At 38.1% G+C, this 27906-nt stretch overlaps 1 protein-coding gene across 7 annotated transcripts in view; it reads left to right on the top strand.

The window, feature by feature from the left end:
* The window catches only part of ryr3 (ryanodine receptor 3), a 380802-nt gene that overhangs the window by 281535 nt on the left and 71361 nt on the right, over positions 1–27906 (top strand). For 6 of the 7 annotated variants that reach the window (XM_072266764.1, XM_072266754.1, XM_072266743.1 and 3 more), the window contains 8 exons: positions 271–358; positions 1518–1610; positions 10161–10331; positions 10724–10783; positions 12804–12935; positions 14781–14893; positions 15559–15658; positions 26472–26578. In XM_072266764.1, coding sequence (XP_072122865.1) covers positions 271–358; positions 1518–1610; positions 10161–10331; positions 10724–10783; positions 12804–12935; positions 14781–14893; positions 15559–15658; positions 26472–26578 — 864 coding nt within the window. Of the gene's footprint in view, positions 1–270; positions 359–1517; positions 1611–10160; positions 10332–10723; positions 10784–12803; positions 12936–14780; positions 14894–15558; positions 15659–17079; positions 17177–26471; positions 26579–27906 lie in introns of all 7 variants that reach the window. The other variant, XM_072266800.1, reaches the window with a different exon arrangement.

The raw sequence follows: 27906 nt of genomic DNA, 5'->3' as shown, positions 1-27906 counted from the left end.
CCCACAACTTACAGGCTCACTTTCAAGGACTCTTCATCTTATTTTCTCAATATTTATTGATAATTATTATTATTATTATTTGTATTTACACAGTGGTCTTTCATTGATTCTGTTATGGTTATCCTATTATGTATTGAGTATGAAAATGAATCTCATGGTTGTTTATGGTGACTTATATGTACCTTGATAATGAGTTTACGTTGAACTTTCAACATGATGAAGACTACACTTGTTTCTCTGTAATTCTACAATTGAGCTTTATTTTTCTAGAGCAAGATGGCTCAAGGAGCCAAATGCAGATGCTGATGAACTCTTCCGTATGGTGGCTGAGATCTTCATCTTGTGGTGTAAATCACATGTAAGGAATGAATTTACGAGCTGGTGTAAAAGCTAACTTTAATGATGCCTCACTTTAGAACAGAGCTCTTAATTCTGAACGTTGCAAAAAAGCATCATTTTTACTGAGCTACTTGTTGTAGCAGCAAGTTGGTGCTCTTAGTTCCTGTGTGATGCTGTCAGCTGACGACTTTTCAGGACTTTGCTGTACTCTGCCAAGGTTTGCTACCCGCCTTTAATGCATACTTCATGCATTCTCTTGAACTGTGAGAATTAAAGCTGATGAAAATTAAACTGATACCTTTACACCTATTGTAATTAAAAACTGAATTGAGATGGCCCTCGTGCCTTCAGATAGATATTCTGCTGTTAAAGATTATAAAGCAAGATTATTAAAACTGTAAGGTAGAATATTAAAATAAAAATATTTTATTCAATTATAAAATAGTTGCTTGCTACCCTTGCAGCTTTGACAGGCTATTTCAACTGTTTCTAAAAATCTCTGATGATTAGAGGCAATTAAAAATGGTTGAAGTAGGAAAAAATAAAAATTTAAAAATGAAAAAAAAATTAATTAAGAAATTAATTTAACACATTTAATTGTTAAAAAATTAAAACATTAATGCAGTAAAATAAAAAACACAACATTCCACTTAGCTTCTACATTCAGGTCAGAGATCTCATTGAAGTGAGTGGGGTTGTGCTACATATGCCAGCCATGGGTGGTGTAAGATTGAAGGACCAGATGTAGGTTACATCCTGATTCAGCTGAAGACCAAGTCATGCTGATGGCCAGAGATCAGACATGTCCATAGAATCACCTGCATTCAAAATATTTCATACTGTCAGTCCATCCTATGTCTTGATTTTAAAAGAGACACGTTTTCCTCATGACCTTTTGCTGGGGTCACAAATAGTAGAAGAAATTATCAGATGAGAATAATTTAAGCAATCCCTGAAAGTAAGAACTGGAGCTTGGATATTAGTTGCTAAGAAGTGCCTTTAGAGGAAAACAATCCATAGAAATTTTCATTCCAATATGTAAATGGACCTGTCGGAGAGAATACTGTAAGCATTTTAACGAGACTATCATTTCAGAAACTTTGCTAATTGTTGGAGTATTGTAAACTAAGAACAAAACTCAAACAACCTTTGTATTTTTTTTGCTCACCATTCGATAGAATTTCAGACGGGAAGAGCAGAATTTTGTGATTCAGAATGAAATCAACAACATGTCTTTCCTGATTGCAGACAATAAGAGCAAAATGTCCAAGGTAAATATCAATTACAGATTCCTTGAATTGCTACATATGTACCAGGATTAAATTTACTTATTTTCGAGCTAAGTTGTGTTAGTGTCTTGATAATGTTGATAAATGTACAGAACAGCAGAACTGAGGTAATTACAGATGCACATTTGAAACTGTATTTCACACTGTAAGTATTTTTAAAAATAATTCCACTTCATGTATCAAAAACTTAGAAGATAAAATATTTTTTTCACTTTATATCAATTGGTGAATTATTGATCTGGCAATGTTTCTGATCAAGGATCATGGAGAAATGCCAACAAAGGAAATGGAATAGAAGATAAGTATTTGCTTTCCAAAACAGCTAAGCCAATGTAATTAATGTATTTAAATAAAAACAAGAGGATGCTGGAAGAATTTAGCTAGTCAGGCAGTATTTTTGGAGAAAGGAAAACGGAGTAACAACATTTCCTGTCAATAACCTTTCATCAGAACTGAAAATGTGAGAAAACAAGAGTGTTTTATTTTGCAGAAAACGTTTGAGTGTGGTGGGGTGCAGGATAGAGAGAATGGACAGAATGTCTGCAAAAGAGTAGGGACCAAAGTCTTTAAAGTAGCAATAACTTTAAATACTGGCGATTAGAGGCAGAAAAGAAAAGGAAGAAAGGAACAAATTGAAACTGAAACATTCAGCAATATCTGAATGAAGAAATAAAAAGCTGGTTACTTCAAGTTCAGAATTGACTCCCGAGGGTTCCAGAAATGCCCAAGGAAATTCCTGACTGATGTGTGGGATTTGTAGTTATGAAGACATTGTCATCTCTGTTTGATAACTGGAGACATTATCACCACTGTTTGATCATAGAAACATATTTCCTGAAGCATTACTCTTTTTTTATAGGGACTGAATATTAAAGATATGAATCTCTATATTCATTGAATCAATATAGGAATATGCTTATAGAAAACAAAAGAGTTTGAAAAATAAACTAAGTTTAATTATTGGTAATTATTATTAATCAGGTCGTCTTAAAAGAGAGAAACTCATTTTTTAAAAATTAACCACTATTTGGGTTTTAATAAAAGTCAGTTCCTTTCATATTTTCCCCTGGGATCAATGAAGTATGACTATGATTTTGACCCCAAGGAGAAATGAATCTGAAATTGAAGCTCTGCCTTTCTGTACATTGGTCAGACTCTTCCACAGAACAACAGAGCACAGGAACAGGCCCTTCAGCACACAACGTTTTGTGCAATTAATTGAACATGTAATTAAATGCCTACCTACAGAAAAATGAATCCCTTCTGCCTACACAATGTTCATGTCTCTCCACTTCCTGCACATTAATGTGCCTATCTAACAGCCTCTTCAATGGCTCTGTCATTATTTTCCTCTACTATTAACTGTGACAGTGAATTCCAGGCACCCACAATTCTCTGTGGAAAGAAAATTCTAGCCCCACACGTCTCCTTTCAACTTACTCCCTCTTTATTTAAATGAAAGCACTCCATTTTAGACACTTCTCTCCTGGAATAAAGATGCCGACAGTTGACTTCATGTATGCCTCTCATAATCTTATAAACTTCTACCAGATCTCCCTTCTGCCTCCAGAAAAAAAAAACAACCCAAATTTTTCTAACCTCTACTTATAGCTAAAGCCTTCTAGCTCAGGCAGCATCCTGGTAAATCCCTTCTGCATCCTCTGCAAAGTCTCCACATCCTTTCGATAATGGAGCAACCAGAATTGAATGTACTACTCTAGATATCAATTGCTGGCTCCCGAACCTGATGCCTCAGCTAATAAACACTAGCATGCCATCTTTACCACCCTGTCAACATGTGGAGCCATTTTCAGGGAACAATGGATTTGTATCCCCAAATCCCTCTATACATTAACACTGTTAAGGGCCTTGCCTTTTTTGTGCCCTTACAAACAAGGGAATATCTGCAGATGCTGGAAATCAAAATAATGAACACAAAATGCGAGAGGAACTCAGCAGGTCAGGCAGCGTCTTTGGAAGAGTAAACAGTCAATGTTTCAGGCCCAGCCCGAAACTTTGACTGATTACCATTTTTCACAGACGCTTCCTGGCCTATGGAGTTCCTCCAGCATTTTGTGTGTATCACTGTGCCTTTACAATTGGTTACCTAAAGAGCAACACCTCACACTTGGCTCCATTAAACTCCATCTGCCATCCCTCCTCCCATATCTGCAACTGATTTACATTCCGCTGTACCACTTGGCAATCATACATACTACGCACAATGCCACGACTCTTTGTATTATCTGTGAACTTACTAACCCACCATCCATGTTTTCATTCAAACCATTTCTATACACATTAAACAACAGAGATTCCAGTAGGGATCCCCTTGGAACACCACTGGTCACAGAACTCTGACCAGAATAAGTCTCATCAAATACCCATCTCTGTCTTCCATGGGCAAGCCAATTCTGAATCCAAACAGCCAATTCACCATGGATTGCATACATTTCAGTCTTCTGGATGAGCCTACATGTGGGACCTTATCAAACACCTTAGTAAAATCTATGTAGACAATATCCATTGCTCCACCCTTATCACCTTCACAATTTTCTAAAATACAGTGCCTCAATCAAGTGGGTAGGACATCACTTACCCACACAAAGCCATGCTGACTGTCCCTAATTTGATTTTTCAAATGCTCATAATTACTATCCCAAAGAATCCTCTCCAATACTGACATGAGATTCATCAGTTACAACATTAGATACTTTCCAGCCCTCCATGACCTCACCTGTAGCTAGAGAGGACACACACCAAGGCCTCTTTCAGAAATCTGGGGTATATTTAATCAGTAATAATGTTCTTCAAGAGACTCAGCCCTTTCCCCTCCTTAATCTCAAATACACTAGCATATTATCAGGGCCTATTATACTGATTCCACTGTCCGCCACTTCCTTCCTCGTGGTAAGTACCAACACAGACTACTCATTTAGGACCTTGCACATTTCCTTTGCTCTCATGTATACGTTTTCTCCTTTATCCTTGAGTCCGACCCTTTGCCTAGTTCTTGCTCTTAATAACTATAGAGTGCCTCGGGATTTGCTAAGAATTTTTCATGGCCCTTCTTGTCTCGCTTAATTCCCTTCTTAATTTCTTTGCAGGCTTCTTTATAAACTTCAAGGGCCCTGATAATTTTAGCTTTCTAATCCTTACACGCACTTTTTTTCCTTCTTGATTAAATTCACCATCTATCTTGTAATCCAAAGATTCCTTACATTGTTGTCCTTGTTCCTCCTTCTGATTGGAGTGTAACATTCAGTTATATTGACTCGTATATGTCTAGGGGAAATCCCACCCAGCACCTGCCTCAACGCTTCCCAACAAGTTGGTTGCTGCCCGAATCAAGCCCGAACATTAATCATCGGCCATCACACCCAGTACATTTTAACTAATTCTATGACGTTAATATAAATTCGATACAGAAAGGGAAGTAATGAAAAAAAAAGGGTGCCAACACTTATCAAAGTCCAAGTACCCTTCAACTTGTCTGTCTTCTCTATCATCTTGCTCCTGCTGAAATTCCCTTAAGGCCTTGCTGTAGTTACCTTCCTTTCAATCCCTCCACTTACTGACCTGGTGATCTGGTTCCCATCCCCCTGTCAAACTAGTTTAAACTCCCCCAAGCAGCACCTGCAAACTTCCTCACCAGGATATTAGTTCTCCTCCAGTTAAGGAACAACCAGTCCCTCTTGTGCAGGTTGCTCCTTCCTCAGAAGAAGTTCCAATGGTCCAAAAAACTGAAACTTTACCCATTGCACTAGTTCTTCAGCTGTATAATCATTTGTTCTATTGTTCTATTCCTGCCCCAATAATAATTAGAGACTGGGAGTAATCAATAGATTACTACCTTTTGGGCTCCTCCTTTTCTCTTTTTCTTTCCTTAGTCCCCATATTTACTGCACAGAACTTTGTCCCTTTTTCTATCTATATTCTTGGTGACAATGTGTACCACAACCTCTGGTTGCTCACCCTCCACTTGGGAATGTTCTACAGTCGCTCTGAGACATCTTGACCTTGGCATCTGGGATGTAACACACCATCCTGATATCTCTTTTACACCTGTAGAATCTCCTGTCTGTTCCCCTTAACGATTGTCTCTCCTTTCACAGATGGCCTTCCTGACTTTGCTTTTTCCTACTGGTCCTCAGAACCAACTACAAAAGTCTCCCAAGTTAACACAAAATTGGATTTCTTACTGACAATGTTTTTTATAAATTGGAAAAAAGAAGAGTGGTAATTTAAACCAATGTTTTGTTGAGGTTGGGGGTTAAAGCATGTTACTGTCAGTTCTTTCTTTATTCTACAAATGGTAAAGGTGCAAAGAGAAAAAGTTTCATTTCCAAGTGTTTACATCTCACCTTTTGGGCAAAAAAATCAAATCACTGAAATGGTAAATGTGCATTTAGAATCCCACAGTTTAATATTTTATATTAATTAACAGCACTAAAATGGAAACCCACGTAAAGCACTTTGATCTTTTTTTGCTTTTGACAGATCAACACTAATGGTTAAAACATATGAAATCTATTCATTTTTGAATTATCTGATGTTTTAACATATTACTAATGTTTTTTGTATTTATTTTCTCCCTTGCCGTTCCTCCCTTTCAAAGCGATGTAAGCAAGTTGGCCTTAAGGTCAGATTGCATGATAGCATCATCATGCAAAAGGCTGCACAACAGACTTGGCGACTTAAGGTTTTTTTTTTAAAATGACCACACTCATAGCATATGCAGTTGTCTGGAAGCTGTACTGTGCTCATTGTCTGAAACCTCTGTAGAAGACTAACTGTGCTTTCCATAAATTGTCCAGCTTCTGAGAAGTATGTGTGAAAATCAGCTCTCAAAGCATAGCTTTTGCATAGGGTAAATCGAGGCTAATGAGTAATCGAGGCTAAGTGACAAAGCCCACAGTCCAAAGATATACTGGGTAGGCTAATTGGTCATGGTAAATTGTTCCGTGATTAGGTTAGGATTGATCGGGGTCGTGGGGTTGCTGGGGCAGCGTGGCTTGAAAGGCTGCAAGGGCCTAATCTGCACTGCGTCGCTAAATAAGTAAATTCATTTATATGGTTCATTGAACTTTAGCAGAATTGGGAGATTGGATTTCTCTCCTAAACTCAACAGTTCTTTTTCATTGCTCTGTGGTAAATGTGAGAGTAATATTTTAGTCAGGATTTAGATTCACTGGACTGAAGGTATAGATCCTTATTTCTCTAGAAATTATGTTGTATACTACATGTTTTAGACCCTTCGTTATAAAACAGGGCAATGTCATTAAAGGATATTGGATTAAAGGTTTAAGCACTTTTCCATCTAACATAATATATCCATTATTGAAATGTTCTCAAGTGCAAAGATTAGCATGATTTTAATGGATTATCAGATCATCATCAGATTAAGACAGGACAAAGTTTAACATTTCATGTAATGTTCAAATGCTTTAAAAAGAGACCAATTTCCTCTTTGTTAATCTGAAGTGATTTATTATTCAATTTGACTGTGGCAGCTATCATTGCCAGCTTGGATCCCCCAGGCTGCCAAGAGAGCTGAAGTTCAGCATCTGAATGGTAGAAAGAATTGACCCAACTTGCCTGATGGGAATAGGGTGAACATCCAATGAAAGTGATCATGCAAATTATTAATCACCCTACAGCATCTTGTTTTCCAAACTAGCTCTCACTTTAAACGGCCACTTGGTTAGATTTAAAAAGTGGGTTTTCAGCTCATTATTCCTGTACTGACTGTATATTGAGGCCTACTTATCTCCCACTTCTCAAAGATCTGGATTCTTTAATGCTCCCCTTTTTACCCTCTTCTCACTTGAAAGCCACCATTGAATCTGCTTCCATACCTCTTATCAATGTACAGTATTCCATATCCCAACAAAAGAGGTGAGTGTTCATGGTTCACTTGCCAATCACTTGCCTAGTTCAAGTCAGTACCTCATTAATACGAGCAGTGTGGGGTACACTAGTGACTCAGTAAGTGCTTCAACTCTGTACACTCGCTTTCTGTCATCTACAATGAGGAAGATAGTAACAGAATACAGAATCAGAATCGGAAAGACACCAACGCAAGGAATTCAGGGAAATGGCAATATGGAAAATTAGGCCTGTAACTGAATTTGATGATCGACTACAATCCTATCAAATAGTGTTGCCAGCTCAAGGGGTAGATGATTTCCTTCTGCTGCTACTTATTATGTTCTTTCTTGGGCTGGTGAAATGAACAAAAATATAGCATGAATTTTACTGCAGGGAAATGAGAAATTGTAGCTTGGTAAGAAGAAGGATGCAATATGAACCCAGAGTGATTATTTTATAGGCAAAGGAAGGAGAAACTCTTGCTGTAACAAGACCATCAGCAATCAGAGACCACATGAGCCAGAAACACCAAAGGACATTTTATAATAACCTAAGCTGCTCTAGAATGCATTGTCTAAAAGTCTGGTAGAAATTAATTCAATAGTAATAATTGAAAAAGAAATTGCATGAATATGAGAAAAAAGTGAGGACTGTTGGGGGAAAAATTGGACTGAACAGCTCTTCTAAACATTAATATAATAGAAGAGAAATAATCTAAACGACTGTCCTGAATGAGGTGTCAGTCTGTGGTTTATAATACAATACATTGCAGCCCTGAAGCACTTCTTCAAGAAAGTAGTTTGTAACAGCAAATTTGACTGTAGATAGAGCAACATAATACATTTTATTGGATGGTTGATTTGTTTCTTTATCAAAGTGTAGTAAAGCTTAAAGCTGCAACAAGATTCAAGATTCTTTAATGTAAGGAGCCTTAATGTAATTGCACAGCTTTAATGTAATTCTTTAATGTAATTGCACAGCTACACTTATATTAAGCTAAGAGAAGCTGAGAGTTGATATCATTGAAATCAAAGCCAGTGCGCATCTAACCCAGCATAAGCACAGCTTACCAAACATTCCATTTGCATCATCATCTTTGTGTTACTTGTACTGGCAATGCACTTTCTTATATCATATTCAATTTACCTTTGTGTGCGTGCGTAAATATGTGTTGGGGCAGTATTATTAATTAAATACTTCCCTTTTGTATTAGTTGACATGAAAAGTAAATGATTGAGTGAAAATATGGTTGGTTACCTTATAATTTGTACAAAACCACATTGTTTTTCTTCAATGATCATTCTGTGCGGTACTGTGTTTGCCTCACAGCCTGCACAGTTAATACTGCAATCAGTTCCAGTTTATTATATTAAAGAGGTGTGGTGTCAAATTATCCTGAACTACAAGAGCTAACTGTTCACAAAGTATTCAATGGCCATCAGCACTTTGTAACGTAGTAAAGAAGTGATATTCTAGCCTCTCAGTGGTACAGTGGTTCTCAGCATTTTCTAACAATTACTCTGGAGCATGTGCATAAAAGCTTTCAGCTTCAGAATGATTTTAAATCTGCCAAGAACACTGGTGTGCTAAATAAGGTTTCATTTTTAAATCTCACAGTTGAATGATATACACATTGAGAGAGGAATGAGGCATTATATTATTGAAATGAATAGGATTTGACAGGATATATAGTGTAAAGATCTTTCCCTCATATAGGGATATAGAAACAGGGCATAAAATTTCAAAGGGTTGCCTATTTAAGACAGTAATGATGAGGAATCTTTTGGAATTGCCTCTTCCAAATAATTGCAAACATTAATTCATTAATATATTTAAAGCTGAGTAGATGGATAATTCAACCTGGTGAGTGGGAGATCCTGCAGAACAGGCAGGAGAGTGGATTTGGGGCCAAGATCAGATCAACTTTTATCTGTTGAAGCAGACTTGAGAGGACTCCTTTATTATGTGCTTGTTCTTGTTCCATAGTTGCTGCGATGTGAAGCAAATCAACATGATAGCTTACATTCGCAAACACGAGGAAATCTGCAGATGCTGGAATTTCCAGCAAGATAGCTAATATTACAGTATACAAAAAAAATCTTCTGGTAAATTGCATAATATAGAACTGATACACAGTATGTATGGTAAGAACAATGTTTAGATCCTTGGCTTATAATGAATTAGTTAATATTGTAAATAAACGATTACATGTAAACGAACAGGGCCAGTTTCAGGGACCAATAGTTTGGCGTGTATGTTGTATAGTAGATAACAAGTAAGAGAGATCTTACTTTTAAATGCCCCTTGAGTCAAATAGCTTACCAGTATTCGATTTCAAAACTTGCTTATAAAGAGCTGCTCATCAGTTGAGCAAACACCACATTTCATACTTATAGATCCAAATGCTAGCTTTATATCACCTTCAGGGATGAAAAGGAAGCTTTTGAGCAGGTGGAAAGATGTGCTGGATTTGAAATTCTGTGTCAGCTTTGTATGTAATTGGAGTTCAGAACATGGGATATCCCATGGAACATGGGATATGTTACCATATCATATGTCAGTACCACACAACATTCATTAAACAGCATAACCTATTTAAGTACTTGAAATAAGCATTCATACAAAATACTGCATTGTCATAAACAATTTAATTTATTTCAGGCAGAGGGAGATAACCAGGAACGGAAAAAAATTAAGCGCAGAGGTGACTATTACTCAATACATACATCACTGATTGTGGCAGCTGTTAAAAAGTTACTTCCTATTGGTTTAAATATGTGCACAGCAGGAGACCAGGAATTAATCTCATTGGCCAAGCAGAGGTACAGTCTGGTAAGTTTCCAGTATTTTTCTTAAGTATTGTCTCTCGTAAATTTTTAAAACATAAACAGCAAATCAACAAACTTGACATTATGTTAAATCTACATCTAAGTATTCCTAAATTCATGACAGAATTTGACTAATGCATTTAAAACAAAACGTGCCTTCATCTTAAATTCACATAATCTTAATATTTTCTGGTATCTCCAAGGAAAAAAGGAAGCAAAATTTGTTTTGACTAATTTACAGTCTGATGTCTCTGGATGTGGTGGTAGAGCTTTACCTATAAATAAACATATAATGAAAATAATTTATAAATGTATGTTACTGCCTTTTCACAAACACAAAAACTTAATTTAATCCAGCCAAATGTTTTGCTTAAAGCTGTACTGTTTCATCAACAGAAAGACACCGATGAAGAAGTGAAAGAGTTCCTTGCAAATAACTTGCATTTGCAGGATAAGGTAGGATTTAAGAAAAACATTACTCTAAGGGTGTGATCACATGTTACATCCAACCTTGTTTTCTACTTCATTCTACTGAAAGGACTAACTTCAAAATTCAAAGTGAATTGTATTATCAAAGAATGTATTAGTCATAGTCATACTTTATTGATCCCGGGGGAAATTGGCTTTCGTTACAGTTGATCCATAAATATTAAATAGTAATAGAACCATAAATAGTTAAATAGTAATATGTAAATTATGAAATATGTCCAGGACCAGCCTATTGGTTCAGGATGCCTGACCCTCCAAGGGAGGAGTTGTAAAGTTTGATGGCCACAGGCAGGAATGACTTCCTATGACGCTCAGTGCTCCATCTCGGTAGAATGAGTCTCTGGCTGAATGTACTCCTGTGCCCACCCAGTACGTTATGTAGTGGATGGGAGACATTGACCAAGATGGCATGCAACTTAGACAGCATCCTCTTTTCAGACACCACCATCAGAGAGTCCAGTTCCATCCCTACAACATCACTGACCTTACGAATGAGTTTGTTGATTCTGTTGGTGTCTGCTACCCTCAGCCTGCTGCCCCAGCCCACAACAGCAAACATGATAGCACTGGCCACCACAGACTCGTAGAACATCCTCAGCATCGTCCGGCAGATGTTAAAGGACCTCAGTCTCCTCAGGAAATAGAGACAGCTCTGACCCTTCTTGTAGACAGCCTCAGTGTTCTTTGACCAGTCCAGTTTAGTTTAGTCACCAATACCACCCTGAGATTCACAAACAAAGAACAAAGAAGTACAATAGAATCAATGAAAAACTACACACAAAGACTGACAAATTATACAAATACAATAAGAAACAAATCATGATAAATAAATAAATAGTACTGAGAACGTGAGTTCTCATGTCTGAACTGTTAGTCAGGCGTTGAATTTCACATTCTGTATGTTTTGTGATATCCTACCATCTAATACTTTTTTGTCAAGTCTTTTTTAACCATCTTATTACTTAAACTGCATTTTATTTTGAACATGTGTTCCTGATATGTCATCTAAGCATAATTCCTATACTTGTAAATGAAGCCTTCTTTAAATAGTGCACCAAGGGCATTGACAAATTAGGATTTCCACCCGATACCTGCATTATAATGTTCACAGCGTAAAGACAATTTATACAAACAAGCCAGCGTTTGAATGAGCTGAGACCCACACCCTTGCTTTTGGAAACTCAGTCGTCCTTACCGGTAACAGTAAACAAAAATGGACTAAGGCTAATCTGATCGTACAATTATTTCAAAGAACTAGATTCTCGTTAGCAAACTTGAAAGTGAGTCGCATTTGTGAAGGAGCAGGATTGGGTGCATATTATACTCTGCAGCCATAATCTGAATCGTGCACTCTGGGAAAAGCTTTTCCCTAGAGCATGGGACTGCAAATATGCAGGAAGATTTGGAACAAAGTTGGCAGAGAGATAGGCTTGCCATCTCTAATCAGCAGCTAACATGAACATTGTACAGTCACAGCGGAGCATTTCCGTCACGGTACTGGTTGTCTCATCCGGAGAAAGAGTCAATTCAGTCACATTCCCGACCTGATATATCAATCATTCATTATCACTAAGGCAAAAACCTGAAACTCCCTCACTCACTACCTGAGCCACTCAGCTCGGCTGTGATCTTCCCTGTGGCAGCCAGGGAAGGACAAAAACTCATGGTCTCAGCCAATGATGCCCCACATTTTAGATTGGCTTTTAGGAAATAGTTTGAAGGTCATAACTTAACACAGAATCTGTTTAAAACGTTAATGTAATTAACACCAGAGGTAACGCCTGTGTCTTGATTAATTTACAAGTCAGATTGCTGGGTTGTGGCCAGCATTTCTGAAACTTGATCAGAGAAGGCAACTTCTGTTGTCGCCCAATTTATATTTGAAGTTCTGTGAAATAACAGGACAATTCATTATTTGCTGTCGAATGCAAATCTTGCCTGTGGTTGCCTTCTACTTGTTTTAATAATCCTTCAATTTCCCATTCAGACTGACGACCCAGCAGTTCGATGGCAGCTAGATTTGTATAAGGATATTGTTAAACCTGAAGAGAGAATGGATCCTCAGAAGATTGTGGAACGTGTGCAAAAGATTTCAGCTGCTGTTTTCCACTTGGAACAGGTAACCAGAGCAAACATATAAAAAAATAATGTAAGGAAGTGTTAGAGACTATATTCCCTTATAATAAAATAAACAATCATCTTGTGGACATGTTAAAAATCCCACTATCTGATGTGTCAGGATGACCAAGGGCAAATGGAACACTTGAAGATGTTTCCTACTAATAGACGTCACAAGTCTGACTGCATTTCTTAATGATAGCGATAATTTCTTCATGATTGAATAATGATAGATTTATTCAGTATGTTGTTGTAAATTGATGGCTTGTTAATTTTCCAGTTATTTCGTAAAAGGATAAAATGTTTTGTGTCTTATTGTAGAGGTTGTATTTTTGCATTTTCAGAAATTTTTCATCACTGTGTAGAAATATGCAAGGCTCCCAGATAGCAGAGAACAAGTCTGTCACATTCTCCAAATATATACAGCAGTTGCTTGATACTGATCTTCTATATGCCTCTGAGCACTTTGGTAATTGGTGCATCAATGGTATGTGAGCTTTATCCACTGTATGTAATAACGGTACAGAACTAAATTTGAGAGCATTTTACTGCATCCCTGGGCAAATAAGTCTGTAAGTTATTTATGGATAGATTTGCACAAAAATTGACATTTTGTGAGTTTTTATTAGGATTCATTCCCTTCAGACCAAAATCTAATGGAAAGGTTTAATGTGTGTGAAGAAATTACATTTAGTTCTTTTTCCAATTATATTCAGCTGCTTTAAGAAACCGTTAACATAATAAATGTTGATAACAAAAAAATCCTGAGCATAATAATCAATTCTCCAATGACACAGATTCTGGAGAAAACAACGCAACTGATTGAATAAAGTTTTTGACCATTTACATTGGTAATAGTCATATTGTAGTTGGAATCTATTGCACTATTTGTTTTTTGTAACTTCATAAATTAATCAAAAGAAAAACACAGGCCCAGGAGAATGTGTATGCTTCATTTTTTTTTTACATAGTGAGGGATGCAATATATGATGTGGTGATGTGATGACGTATGCCGTTCACATACTCCTTACGTAAAACCCACAATGAATTATGTTATCAGCAAGGAATGCTTAATCAAACAATATACAATATTTACAATATTACTCAAATTTTACTGAAATATTAAATACACTTTGTTATCTAGTTCATTAGCTTGTATCTTCATTGAGAGTACCAGGAAGAAGTGCTTGTAAAGCTTTAAAGTGACAAGAACCTCTTGCATGTGAACCAATATTAACCTCAGTGTAATATAAATAGAGGTAACATTTAAAAGAACCATCCTGCTCTGCACCAACAGAACGACATTGATCACTCCTTTCATTGGCAGTTGCTTGCCGTGTTTTTGAGGGTTCCATGGGGTATCTGTGAATGCTGTGAGCACCATTGAGCTTCTTAAATAAAATTCAACAGTCATTAGATAGCAGGGAACATAAATAAAATTCAAACAAGCTTCAGAAATCAAAATGTGGACTTTAAAGCAGTAATTATCATTAATGTATCTTTTAAAATTCAATTTGCTCTCGAATGCAGTAGCCATACGTTCTGAGTTCTTTCAGTGGAAGACTTGAGATGAAATATCCCAAGCACCTTCCTTAACACAATGCATTCTTGTAGAAGAGCAAGGTTTTTCTGAGAACCCTTGAAATTCCCACATGGGGCTGTATATATGTATAAGCCAAGGATTGCTGTCAGACTCCATTGCAATGAGCACATTCTGAAAGCTTGTACATTAGGATGTGTTCCTTTATCCCAGAATTTTCTAGTCAATCCACATTTTATTAATGGCATGCATTGTTTTTCCAGTAAATCAGAACCAATATTAAGGAAGTAAATGTGTTTTTTTAAGGTGGAGCAGCCATTGCGGTCAAAGAGGACAGGGTGGCACAAACTTATGTCCAAACAACGCAAACGAGCTGTGGTTGCCTGCTTCCGGATGGCACCACTTTATAACCTTCCCAGGTAGAAGTAATGCTGTGTTTTGCATGTAAAGAAGAAAATTATATTTAAACAATCATTTCTATTTATTCTTTATCTCACTTAGCTACTTCCTTGAATTTTATTTTCCATTTCAAAGTTGTTTTTTGATAAAGCTGTTGATATATTAACAATCACTCCCAAACTTCATTTCCAAGCTTCAGCTTCCAAGCTGCATGCACTGTTCCAGAAGAATACTGGAACTCTCTACCATTTGGACTAGAACATCTACAGTAATTTTCCCTGTTAGCATTTCTTCTTCCTTTCTTGTAAGAGAGTACCTCATTTCAATTTGGAGCCCCAGTTCTGCTTAGGGTTGGGGCAAGAATGTCAAGTCAGAAATCACAGTGCAAACCTATACCTTTTAAGTTCCCTAACTTCACTTGACAAGCTACATTTATATTTAATTAATGAAGTTTATGAAGCCAGTCAAAAATCATGTCTGTTGATCATGCTTTACAGAATATATATGCAGTTTTGTCTTTGGCAATTAATAATGTACATGCTTAAGAAAAACCATTTTAATGCAATGAACTAGTTGCAGAAACCATGCTTTAATTCACACTACATGGAAAATTATCCCACAGATAATTTAGAAAAATCTGTGCTTTTAAATTGATCAATGCAAAACATGTATCCCTTTTCTTTAGACACAAAATTAACATTTACTTCCTGAACGCCTATCAACATCTGTGGCTGGAAAAACTATATAAGAAAACTGACTTTGAGAATCTTATCGTCTGTTTGGCGGTAAAGTAACATTTGATTGATAGACACTGCTTCCTACCCTGTGCAATCATTTCCCTTGCCACACCAACCATCTTCAATTTGTACAGTAAACCTTACAGAATCTGATTGGTCAATCCATCAACCAAAACTCTCAGCAATCTTGCATGAAGAAAGATACACACAGTGGCTATTTTATTAGGTACACCTGTACACCTTGTTAATGCAAATATCCAATCAGACAATCAAATGCCAGCAATGCAATGCATAAAAGCATGCAGACGTGGTCAAGACGGTTTAGCTATTGTTCAGAACAAACATCAGAACAGGGAAGTAAAGTGACCTAAGTGACTTTGACTGTGGAATGAATGTTGGTACCAGACAGGGTGGTTTGAGTATCTCAGAGACTGGCTGTCTCCTGGGATTTTCACGTACAACAGTCTCTAGAGTTTACAGAGAACAGCGTGGAAAAACAAAAGTCATCCAGTGAGCGGCTGTCTGATGGGTGAAAATGCCTTATTAATGAGAGAGGTTGGAGGAGAATGGCTAGTTTCGTTCAGGATGACAGGAAGGCAATGGTAACTCAAATAACCTTGCGTTGCAACAGTCAAGTGCAGCAGAGCATCTCTGAACGAACATCACATCAAACCTGGAAATGGGGGGACTGAAGATCACACTGAGTTCCACTTCGGTGACCACTTTATTAGGTACATTTGTGTACCTACTAAAATGGCCACTGAACATATAAAAAATAGCATATTAATCTTTAAAGGCATCATAAATGCACATTATGTTTTTCTCTTGTAAAGTTAATACACTTAAAGAGGCGCTGCATTTCTGTGTTACAGCACATGAGGACAAAGGATTCTAACCAATTATAACCAGTGGAGTGTTAACTTCCGTTGTCATCTGAAATTTTATGCCTATTACTTTCACAGAGAAGTTGAGGATGCATCAGCAATATTTCTTGTGAGATACTGGAAGAAGGATGGAGGGTGGGGAAGAACAAATTTAAGCAGACCTTCAAGATTCAAGAATCCTTTTGCTAGCTGTTACCAATACTTGGGCTAACTACAGTGTAGTCCAAAATTGTACTTAAAACAAGTGAACCCGATGACACGTGTAACTAACCATAACAGCGAATGCCTGTTACGATGAAACAGCGTTCATCCTATTTCTGTCTCCTTGTTTTTTCCTTTCACTTCAGTTGCACATGAACATCAAAACTCTTGAGAACCATTTTATACGCCATTCATACTTTAGTTAGCACTGTCATGATATATAATCTTGGTACACCATTGACCAATCAGAGAGCTGAAGTTGTACAAATCTCTACTAATAGACTTATACTGTTATTTCAATTAATAAGAGTCTCCCTTAATCTACTAAAAGATGTCTCTCACCTCCCACTCCTCCCAATCTTACTATACCCTCCCGCTTCCTAGGCATCGTGCGGTTAATCTCTTCCTTCAGAGTTATCTGAAATCATGGATAGAAACAGAGGAGTACTCTTTTGAGGAGAAACTAATTGAGGATTTAGCTGTAAGTACTGGCCCCTGTGCAACTGGTTTCTACCTTTAGCACAAGTGGCCATGCTGCATTCTGCAAGTAGTGCTGTTGCCAAGCTGTCTACAACCTGTGCACCTTTCTCTGTCAATTCTAAAAGGTTGGTTTGGGGGTAGTTGTTTTCCCTTGATGCTTTGCATTGGAAATTGGAATGAAAACTTGGCTACTGTGAATGGTAGGTACTTTTTGAGCTGAGTAAGATGGACTGGCTTTTGCATTCATCAGCTTGAACTTGGCACTGAATCTGAAATAACACATTGTGGAAGTAATAATTTGGTGATAGTTTGTCTGCAAGAATTGATTATTCTGGAGTAACAATACTTTAAATAAATTGAAAGGATTTTTTTTTTGTGAGTGAGATTTGATCTGTATTCCTAAACTAGAAACTGAATGCTATTTATAATTTAGTTTCTACTCAGAATATTTTTTTTATATTTTAAGTATTACTTTCACCTCTTTCTCCATTAAAAATGATCTAGCCCAGCAGATGGCAACTGACCTACTTCTATACCAAGGCCAATGTTCACTGCAACTGGTTCCCATTACACACTGAAGAGTTGCAGACAGTAATTGTGAACAAGTCTTCTGCCCTTCCCAGGGTAGAAGTATGTCAGTTTCCTTTTGAAAGAATGGACAATTGACAGAGCTCCAAACCCTCAGTGTCTGGGTGGTGGAGCAGTGTCATTAGCCACTAACCTTTGTTTCTCATTGGATGAGAGAGGATCCATGGCTACAATGTTGATGTGCACTGGAGAGCTATTGCTGCATGCTTAATTATGAAATGATACATTGCTGAGTGTGTTACAAGGCTTCAAAGTAACCCAGAACATGAAGACGGCCGGGGGGGGGGGGGGGGTGCAGGAGTTAACCTATTTGGCCCCTTGCTTCACCTCTATTGTGCAATAATGTGATGGCTAATATTCTACCTCAAGGCCATTTTCCTGCCCTATCCTCTTATCTCCTGCCTTCCCAACTGTCCAACAATCTATCACTCATAGTTTTGTGAAGTTATTTTTTGAGCTACACATCCCCACAGTGTAGAGAATTCCAAAGATTCACCATTCAGTGAGTGAAAACTTCACCTTATTTCAAATGTAGTGTAATTGGTTTACCTTGAATCTTGAAAGAATTCTGGATTCCATACCCAGGAAAAAGATCCTCCCTGCATCTAATCTTGATCCCTTGAGGTATTTTGTGTGTTCCAATGAGGTCATGCCTCGTTCTTCTAATAGTCTGAGCCTATTTAATCATTCTTCTTATGATACACTCACCATATCAGCAACCAGCCTAGGGTTTTTTTTTGCTGTACTCCCTATTTAGCACATACTTTCTTATGATAAGGAGACCAAAATTGTCCAGATACAGTTTCCTTAAGGTCCTGTGTAGATCTAGTTAAACATCACAGCTCTTGTCCCTATCACCTATCGTAAAACCTGGCAGTGCAGTATAGAATTTATAAAATCATCATTAACAGGGGTTATATAAGAGCCTTGTAACAAACTAATGGATACTAATTTTATTTTATATATAACTATGAAAACGTTAAATTGCATTGAATGTGAATGTGTTACTAGGTTATGCTTGCCTATGAACTTTAGTATGCTGATTATGAAAGGTATTAGGACACCGCTTTTGATAGCTAAAATTTTCAGTGTTGCATTTATTAAGTCTTACCATTATAATATATCTGACATTGATCAGTGTTTTTGATGCCTGTAATACGAAATAATGCAAGAAAGATAGAACACTGACATACACTAAAATGAAAGATAAATTGAAACAGAAACAAAAAATGTTAAGGTAGTGACAGTTTATCCATAGTAGAGATATTACAGTATTCCCCTGTAGTGATGATCTTCAGTGATAATTTAAGCCTTCTCTGCATTTCTGTGGTGAAAATAAATGAACTTTTTATGGATGGAGTTGCATTATTAATATTGCTGATTTAAGTTGGTTTTATTGTCTTTTATGGCTTAGTTTCACTTCATCTGCTATTTGTATTTCAGCAAATAAGTAGTTCAAAGCCATGGTTCCTGGACAATGCTTAGTCTTTTATTACTACATGGCAGGATTGTTACTTGCCACTTAATGGCCAAATATTGACCGTTCTAACTACTTCCTCTTGAAATACAATGACACCATTTTCACAGATCTTCATCCACGTGTAGAAAGGCATCTTGATCAGCCACATAAATGCTATGGCTGCCAAAGGTATCTGAGTCTAATTATTCATTAATGAGTTTTTCACTTCCTGACTCTCAATAGCGTTGACAGCACCAGCTAACTAAAAGCTGTTCATCAGTTTAGCATCTCGTACTCTGGTGCTTGCCACCAAACCTGCAGTATATGCCTCTACTTAATGCAGATGGAGTTTTAACAGAATCTGGACAGACAGCATGAGTGTACAGGGAGTAGAGGAGGGGGGCTGAGGAAGCAACCGTGTGGAGTACCAATGTTTCGAATAATCATGATGGAGCTGTTGCTGCCTATCCTAATTGTGGTCTGTTGGTCAAAAAGTCAAGGATCTAGTTGCAGAGTGAGACATTGACCCCCCCCAGAGACTGGAGTTTGGTGATAAGTTTCCTTTGAATAATAGTATTGAAGGCAGAACTAGAGAAAAATAAACAATAGTCTGATGTAGCTGTCCTTACTGTCCAGATGCTCCAGAGTTGAGTGTAAGGAAATTGCAGTGGGTATAGTTGTCTGGAAAGTTGGAACTGATGCTTGTCATGGCCAGCCACTAAAAAAACTTCATAATGGTAGGTGTTGGAGCCACTGGGCATCAGTCATTAAGGCACCTTATCTCATTTTTCTTTGCTACCAATAGTAAAGTAGTCGTCTTAAAATAGAGGGAACCACAGTCTGAAGCAGGGAGAAGTTAAAAATGTTTGTAATCGGCTACCCAGTTTGATAAGTCAGTTAATAAGTCTTATGGCATGCTCGTCTCTATTAGTTGAGGCACCGAGTTCAAAAGTCAGAAAGTTATGTTGCAGTTTTATAAAACTCTAGTTAAGCCTCATCTGGAGTATTGTATACGGTTCTTGTTGCCCCATTAAAGAGAGGATGTCGAGGCTTTGGAGAGGGTGCAGAACAGGTTTACCAGGATGCTGCCTGGATTAGAGGGCATGTGCTGTCATGAGAGGCTGGACAAACTTGGATTTTTTTTCTCTGGAGCAGCGGAGACTGAGGGGAGATCTGATAGAGATTGAGAAGATTATGAGAGGCATAGATAGAGTAAACAGACAATTTTTTTTTTTCCCAGGAGCCTCGGGACCCACACCTATCAGGCTCTTGATTCAGAGGGGATACTTAACTCTCCCAACATGTCTGGGGACTCCTTATCTCATGTTCTTGATTTTTTTTTTGTTTTTTTTTCTTTTTGTATTTGCGCAGTTTATTGTCTTTTATACATTGGTTATTCATCTGTGTGCAGTTATTCATTGATTCTATTGTGTTTCTTTGAATTTACTGTGAATGTCTACAAGAAAACGAATCTTAGAGTAGTGTATAGTGACATACATATACTTTGATAAAAAAATCTGCTCTGAACTTTGAAATGTCTAATAGTAGAGGGAATGCATTTAAGGTGAGAGGGGGTCATTTCAAATAAGGTATGAGGAACAAGCTTTTTACAGAATGGTGTGTATCTGGAATGCAGAGTCTGGGTAGTGGTAGGGGCAGATACATTAGAAACATTCAGGAGACTTTCAGATAGGCACATAAGTGTGAGAAAAATGAAAGTATATGGGCATTCTGTAGACAGAAGGGACTAGGTTACTAATTTAATTGGTTTGACACAATATTGTGGGCCCTTTGGCCAGGACCCACTGCTTTCCATGGGTTCACCCTCTGGAAAATGGATCTGACCCCCATGACAGTGTCTATAACTTCAGGTGTACTGGAAACTGTTGCCTCTGACCCTTCTCTGCCCATATCTATAACTGATCTATACCCTGCTGTATTTTTGATAGTCCTTTACACTGTTCACAATTCTACCTATCTTGATGTCATCTAGAAGCTTGCTAAACCACCCATCTACATTTTCATAAGAATGTAGGGTTGCATAATTGGGAGAAATGCATATAATTCACAATGTACAAACCTCATCTGAGGACTGGGTGACAGGGTTTCCAATCCCACCATGGCAGTAAGTTAAATTCAAATAAATAAATAAATCTAGAATTAATAAGTTAGTTTTAAAAATGGTAATTAGAAATTTTTCAGATTGTTTAAGAACATTGTTAGTTCAAAATGGCCTTTAGGGAAGGAGATTTGCCATTGTAACTCCTCTGATCTTTCTCTGATCTGTGACACACATTTATATTAACAGCACACACAAAAAACGCTGGTGAACGCAGCAGGCCAGGCAGTATCTATAGGAAGAGGTACAGTCAACGTTTCGGGCCAAGACCCTTCGTCAGGATTAACTGATAGTAAGAGATTTGAAAGTGGGAGGAGGAGGGGGAGATCCAAAATGATAGGAGAAGGCAGGAGGGGGAAGTATGGAGCTAAGAGAGGATTATCGGACAGGAGGCCTAGGGAGAACGATGATCCTCTCCCTTCTCCAGCCTTGTATCCCTTTTGCCAATCAACTTTCCAGCTCTTAGCTCCATCCCTCCTGCTCCTGTCTTCTCCTATCATTTCGGATCTCCCCCTCCCCATCTCACTTTCAAATCTCTTGCTATCTCTTCTTTCAGTTAGTCCTGACGAAGGGTCTTGGCCCGAAACGTCGACTGTACCTCTTCCTATAGATGCTGCTTGGCCTGCTGTGTTCACCAGCGTTTTTTGCATGCATTGTTTGAATTTCCAGCATCTGCAGATTTCCTCGTGCTTGCGCACATTTATATCGCTTGTTTCTCAACTGAAATGATAGACCTAACCATTCGCTTCAAAGGCATGGAGAAATGACCATTAGTACTGAGTTGTCAACAATATCCTGATCTCAAAAATGAACTTAAAACAAACATTCAAGACAGAGTAATTCATATGATGACAATAGAAAATTGAATGAACACTGGTCCACCTTTGTTTACATCAGTATTAATAATCTGGATAACAGTGTTCTTAACATACTTAGTGAGTCTGTGCATGATGCCAAACTTGGTGGTGTAGTATTCAGTTAAGAAGGTTAGCTAAGCTTACAACGGTATAGGTTGAAAAATCCCTGAAAATGGCAACACATGGTAGATGGAGAGTAAGGCACTTGGCACACTTACCTTCATCAGTCAGGGCTTGAGTACAGGGGTTAGGATGGATTGATCCAACTGTACATGTCGTTCATGATTCACATTGTGTTAGCCAACTATAGGAAGGATGTAATTAAGACCAGAAGACAGGAGCAGAATTAGGCCTCTCAGTCCATCAAGTTTGCTCTGCCATTCTATTATGGTTTGATTTATTACCCCTCTTAATCCTGTTCTCCTGCCTTCTCCCCAAAACCTTTGATGCTCTGCCTAACTAAGAACCTATCTACCTCACTTTACCTTGCCATTCACAACCAAATGTGGCAATGAACTCACCACCGTCTGGCTAAATAAATTCCTTCTCATCTCTGTTCTAAACGTATATCCCTCTATTCCGCGACTATGCTCTTTAGTTCTAGTCTCGCCCACAGTAGGGAACATTCTCTCCACTCCCACTCTATCTAGGCTTTTCAATATCTGATAGGTTTCATAAGATCCTCCCTCATTCGTCTAAACTCTAGAGAGTACAGGCCGAGAGCCTCATATGTTAACCCTTTCATTCCCAGAATCCTTCAAATGAATCTGCTCTGGACCCTCCAGTGCCAGTGCACCTTTTCTTAGATAAGGGGTGCAAATTTGCTTTCAATACTCCAAGTGCAGTCTGAACAATGCATTATAAAGCATCACATCACTTATATTCTAGTCCTCTCGAAATGAATAATAAGATTGCATTTGCCTTCCTCACCATTGACTTAACCTGCAAGTTAACCTTTTGGGAATCCTGTGCAAAGACTCCCAAGTCCCCTTGCACCTCTGATTTCTGAATTTTCCTACCATTTACAAAATAGTCTACACCTTTATTCCTTCTACTAAAGTGCATGACCATACACTTTGCTACACTTTATTCCATCTGCTACTTCTTTGACCATTCTTCTAATCTGTCCAAGTTCTTCTGCAGACTCCCTGCTTCCTCAAAGCTACCTGCCCCTCTACCTATCTTCATATCATCTGCAAACTTGGAAACAAAGCCATCAATTCTGTCATTCAAATCGTTGGCATATAAGGTGAAAAGAAACGGTCCCAATACTGATCCTTGTGGAACACCACATCTCACTGGCAGCCAACCGGAAAAGATCACCTTCTTTCCATCTCTCTGCCTCCTGCCAATCAGCTAAGCTATCTATGCTAGTGCCTTTCCTGTAATACCATGGGCTCTTATCTTGTTAAGTAGTTTCACGTGCAGCACCTTGTCAAAGGCCTTCTGAAAATCCAAGTAAACAACATCCACTGACTATCCTGTCAGTTTTTCTTTCCCTTAAAGAACTCCAACAGGCTTGTCAGGCAAGATTTCCCCTGAAACCATGATAACTTTGGCCTACTTTATCATTCGCCTCCAATTATCCCAAAACCTTATCCTTAGTAATGTACTCCAACATCTTCCCAGCCACTGAAGTCAGGCTTACTGGCCTGTAAGTTCTTTTTTTCCTGTTCCCTCCTTTCTTGAAGAGTGGAGTGACACTTGCAATTTTCCGGTCCTCTGGAATCATTCCAGAATCTAGGGTTTCTTGAAGGATCATTACTAGTGCCTCCACAATCTCTTCAGCAACCTCTTTCAGAACCATAGGAATAGTTCATCTGGTCCAAGTTATTTATCTGCCTTCAGACCTTCCAGCTTCCCAGGCACTATCTTTGTAACAACAGCTACACTCAGTTCTGCTTTCTGACAGTCTTGAATTTCTCGCATACTGCTAGTGAAGACTGATGCAAAATACTTATTAAGTTTGTCCAGCCATTTATTTATCCCCCATTACTACCTCTCCAGCGTCATTTTCCAGCAGCCCAGTATCCACTCTTGCCTCTCTTTTACTCTTTATATATCTGAAAAATCTTTTGATATCCTCTTTGATATTATTGGCTAGCTTACCTTTATACTTTTCTTATGTTTTTTTTAGTTGCCTCCTGTTGGGTTTTGAAGGTTCCCAATCTAACTTCCTACTAATTTTTGCTGTATTATATGCCCTCTCTGTTGTTTTTATTTTGGCTTTGACTTCCCTTTGTCAGCCACAGTTGCATCATCTTACCTTTAGCACATTACTACTTCTTTGGGATGTTTCTATCCAGCACCTTCTGAATTACTCCCAGAAACTCTAGCCATTGCTGTTCTGACATCATATCCCTGCTAGTGTCCCCTTTCAATTAACTTCAGCCAGCTCTTCTCTCATGCCTCTGTAATTCCCTTTACTCCACTGACTTCATCTCCTCCCTCGAACTGCAGGGTGAATTCAATCTTATTATGATCACTGCCTCCCAAGGGTTCCTTTACCGTAAGCTTGCCAATTAAATCTGATTCATTGCACAACATCCAATCCAGAATTAAGTTGAAAAGGGTGCAGAAACCTCCAATTGACCAAAAAAACAGGTGCGGAAAAGATTCATGGGAATGTTAGCAGGACTGGAGACTTAAATTATAAGAAGAGGCTGGATAGGCTGGGAGTTTTGTCCCTGAAGTATTGGGGCTTGACCTTATAGAGGCATCATAGGGCATAGATAAAGCTAGTGGTCACAGTCTGTTTCCCAGGTAAGGGAGTCTAAAATTACCCGTGAGAAGGGAGAAATTTAAAAGAATCTGAGATGCAACTTTTTCACAGAGAGTGCTTGGTATGTGGAATGAGCTATCTGAAGAAGCTATGGAGCCAGGTGCAATTACAATGTTTAACAGACTTTCGGGCAGGTACAAGGATAGAAAAGGGTAAGCAGGATATGTGCCATACCCAAGCAAATTATACTAGCTCAGATAAACCTCTTGATCAGTATGAACACGTTGGGCCAAAGGGCCTTTTTCCATGTTGTATGATTCTATGATTCAACTACATTCAATGTTTTATCATAAGGAGAGAAGGGTACTAGGCAAAAAAGTTAATGAATTTATATTGAGCATATAAAGGAGAAGATAATGAGGCAAAGGCCAATTTATCAATGCATATCAATAATTGGGCCTCTTGCATCAACGTGACTTAAATGTCAAGTAGAAATGCAGCATAGTTGGTTCGATTGCTGAACATAATTGCAAGACAGCATGACACTACTGCAGGAAGCCACACACAACAGACCTGAACATGTCACGTTACTCATGGCAATAGTAGGGTGACGAAACTGGGGGGTGGGGGAGGTGAGGATAGAATCTGTCACAGGAATTAAAGGGAGAAAAACGTGAGAGCAAAAGAATCCTCGGCTCCCTTGGAGAACCCAGATTCCTGTGACTCAAGGGAAGGTTAAAGAGAAGATATGATTGATTATGAAGTTGGAGCCTGATCTGTCTGTTTAAAACGGAATGCTCCTGATGGAGTCTGGTGTCCCATTACTGAGATAAATATGCTGTCATGCAGAGTGGTGTGAGAAGCCAGTGTGCTGAGCTGTTCCTAATAACCCAAGCCTGATTCCCAGCAGGGGGAACAATTAAATATCTGACCTGAATAATGTAAATACATTTCACCCCAGTGTTAGAGGGCTTGGCAACTACACACACAAGGATTTATTTCACGCCTTTTCCTGGCCTTTTGCCACAGGTCCAATGTTGACTGGACTCTGTAGGTGAAAATTTCTCAAGTTTTATCATAAACTATATGCAACAATGTTCTTTCCGCAACACTTCTCTGTTTCGCCAGCACTGTCAAAGTAATGTGTTTTAACTTTAACTAAACTACATTCATACTGTCTAATATACTGTATGAGCATGCATTGTAGGTGACCTTTTCAAAATACCTTTCAAACTATTGAGATTTTATTTTACTCACTTTGAACCTCATGATAATCCTCTAATGTGCTTAATGTATACACTAAAACACAGTAGATAGAAAGCCTATGATTGAAATCCTTTCTCTTTGTTTTTAGATGAAAAGCTAATACAAAACATTATACTGTTTTGGCTCTCTTTTACTTACTTTGTTTTCATATTTCAAGTTAACACCATTGCTTAATAATTTTAAATAGATACCAAACATGACTGTTCTTGTAACAATATACACTAGCTTTAGTTTTTGAAGTTGTTGCAACGATTTAGACAAAAACAAACCTTTAAATGTGCTTAGAAATCCACAACTGCATCAGAAGAGGAGGAGGAAGAGTCCGAGAAGACACCTGACCCACTTCATCAGCTTATACTACACTTCAGTCGTACTGCCCTCACTGAACGAAGGTACAATAAGGAACTTGCTCTACTTTTGTAAAGTAATCTATATTGATGTTATAAAAGGTAGCTGAATTGGAAATTAGGGGGAAATACTTCTGTGTTCAGGGAATTTATAAATGTGTCTTGTGTTTTGTTGCCCACTGTTCTTCCAGCTTGTAATAAGATAATCTCTCATGAAGTGTATTCAGCAATGTAAGAAATAAGAAATAGAAGCGTAAATAGATGATTAGTTCCATTGAACCTGCCTCATCTTCCAAAACGTTATGCTGGATCCTTTGCCTCAATTCAAATTTCTTATCTGTTCCCATTTTCCTAATTCATCAAAATATTGATCTCAACAGCTGAGGTAAAAAAATATATATGGTGCACTACCTGTTGAGTAAAGAGATTTCTCCTAGTATGATCCTAAGTGATCGATAGTTTGTCCTGATAATGTGGTCAATAAATTCTGGACCTTACAGTTGGAAGGCACAGCTGCTTAGCATTCAGTCTTGCCACTCCCTCTCAGCATCGTTTGTGCTTCAGTGAGGTTACGGCTTATTCCTCTAAAACTGCCAAGAGGGTGGGTACATTCTGTACTATCTCTCTCCACTGGACAGGCCTTTCTTCCCTGCAATCAAAATATCAGGAACTCAATGACCAGACCTATACTTGCTGATCCAGGTGTGGCCCTGGAGACTTCTTCACTCTTCTCCTACAACCTTGTCACCATGAAGCCCAACATAGTAGGTCAACTGATGTAGCTGCCTGTTAATTTTGTGTTCATCCATCCTATTGTTTTAAAATATTCCACTTTTTTACTCCTGTCAAAGTGACTAACCTTGTGCTTCCCCTACATTGTACTCCTCCTGCAACCTCAGCCCACGTACTTTATCATTCTGTGTTTCTCTGCATCTCCACTGCAAACTCACTTTCTCACTCTCCTGTTTTACAATATCTTGTGATGCTAGCAAACCGGAATACATTTCAACCATTACTAATAAATAGTTGAGGGTTCAGTACTCATCTTTGAAGCATTCCATTGCCATTATGCTCATATGCAGCCCATAAACTCCTGAGTTATTATTTTATACAATAAGCTTTTGTCTGTTACTAGATCAAATGTCTTTAGCAAATCTATGTATACCACAGCCACTAGTTTTTCCCTTTGTATCTTAGCTCATTACAAACACAAAGATCCAGATTATATTTGCCAAACATTAGTTCCATTTATACAATCACGTTAACCCCATTTTAATGTATTATGATTTTCAAAGTGTCCAGTTTTCAAATATTTGAATACGTCTAGCAAGATGTTCCATGTTATACTCCTCCTTTGTAGAAGAGATATCCCA

This window comes from Mobula birostris, chromosome 1 (assembly GCF_030028105.1).
Source record: "Mobula birostris isolate sMobBir1 chromosome 1, sMobBir1.hap1, whole genome shotgun sequence".
NCBI classification, from domain to species: domain Eukaryota; kingdom Metazoa; phylum Chordata; class Chondrichthyes; order Myliobatiformes; family Myliobatidae; genus Mobula; species Mobula birostris.
Note: the sequence above shows the minus strand (reverse complement) of the source record. Positions and strands in the feature narration are given on the sequence as shown.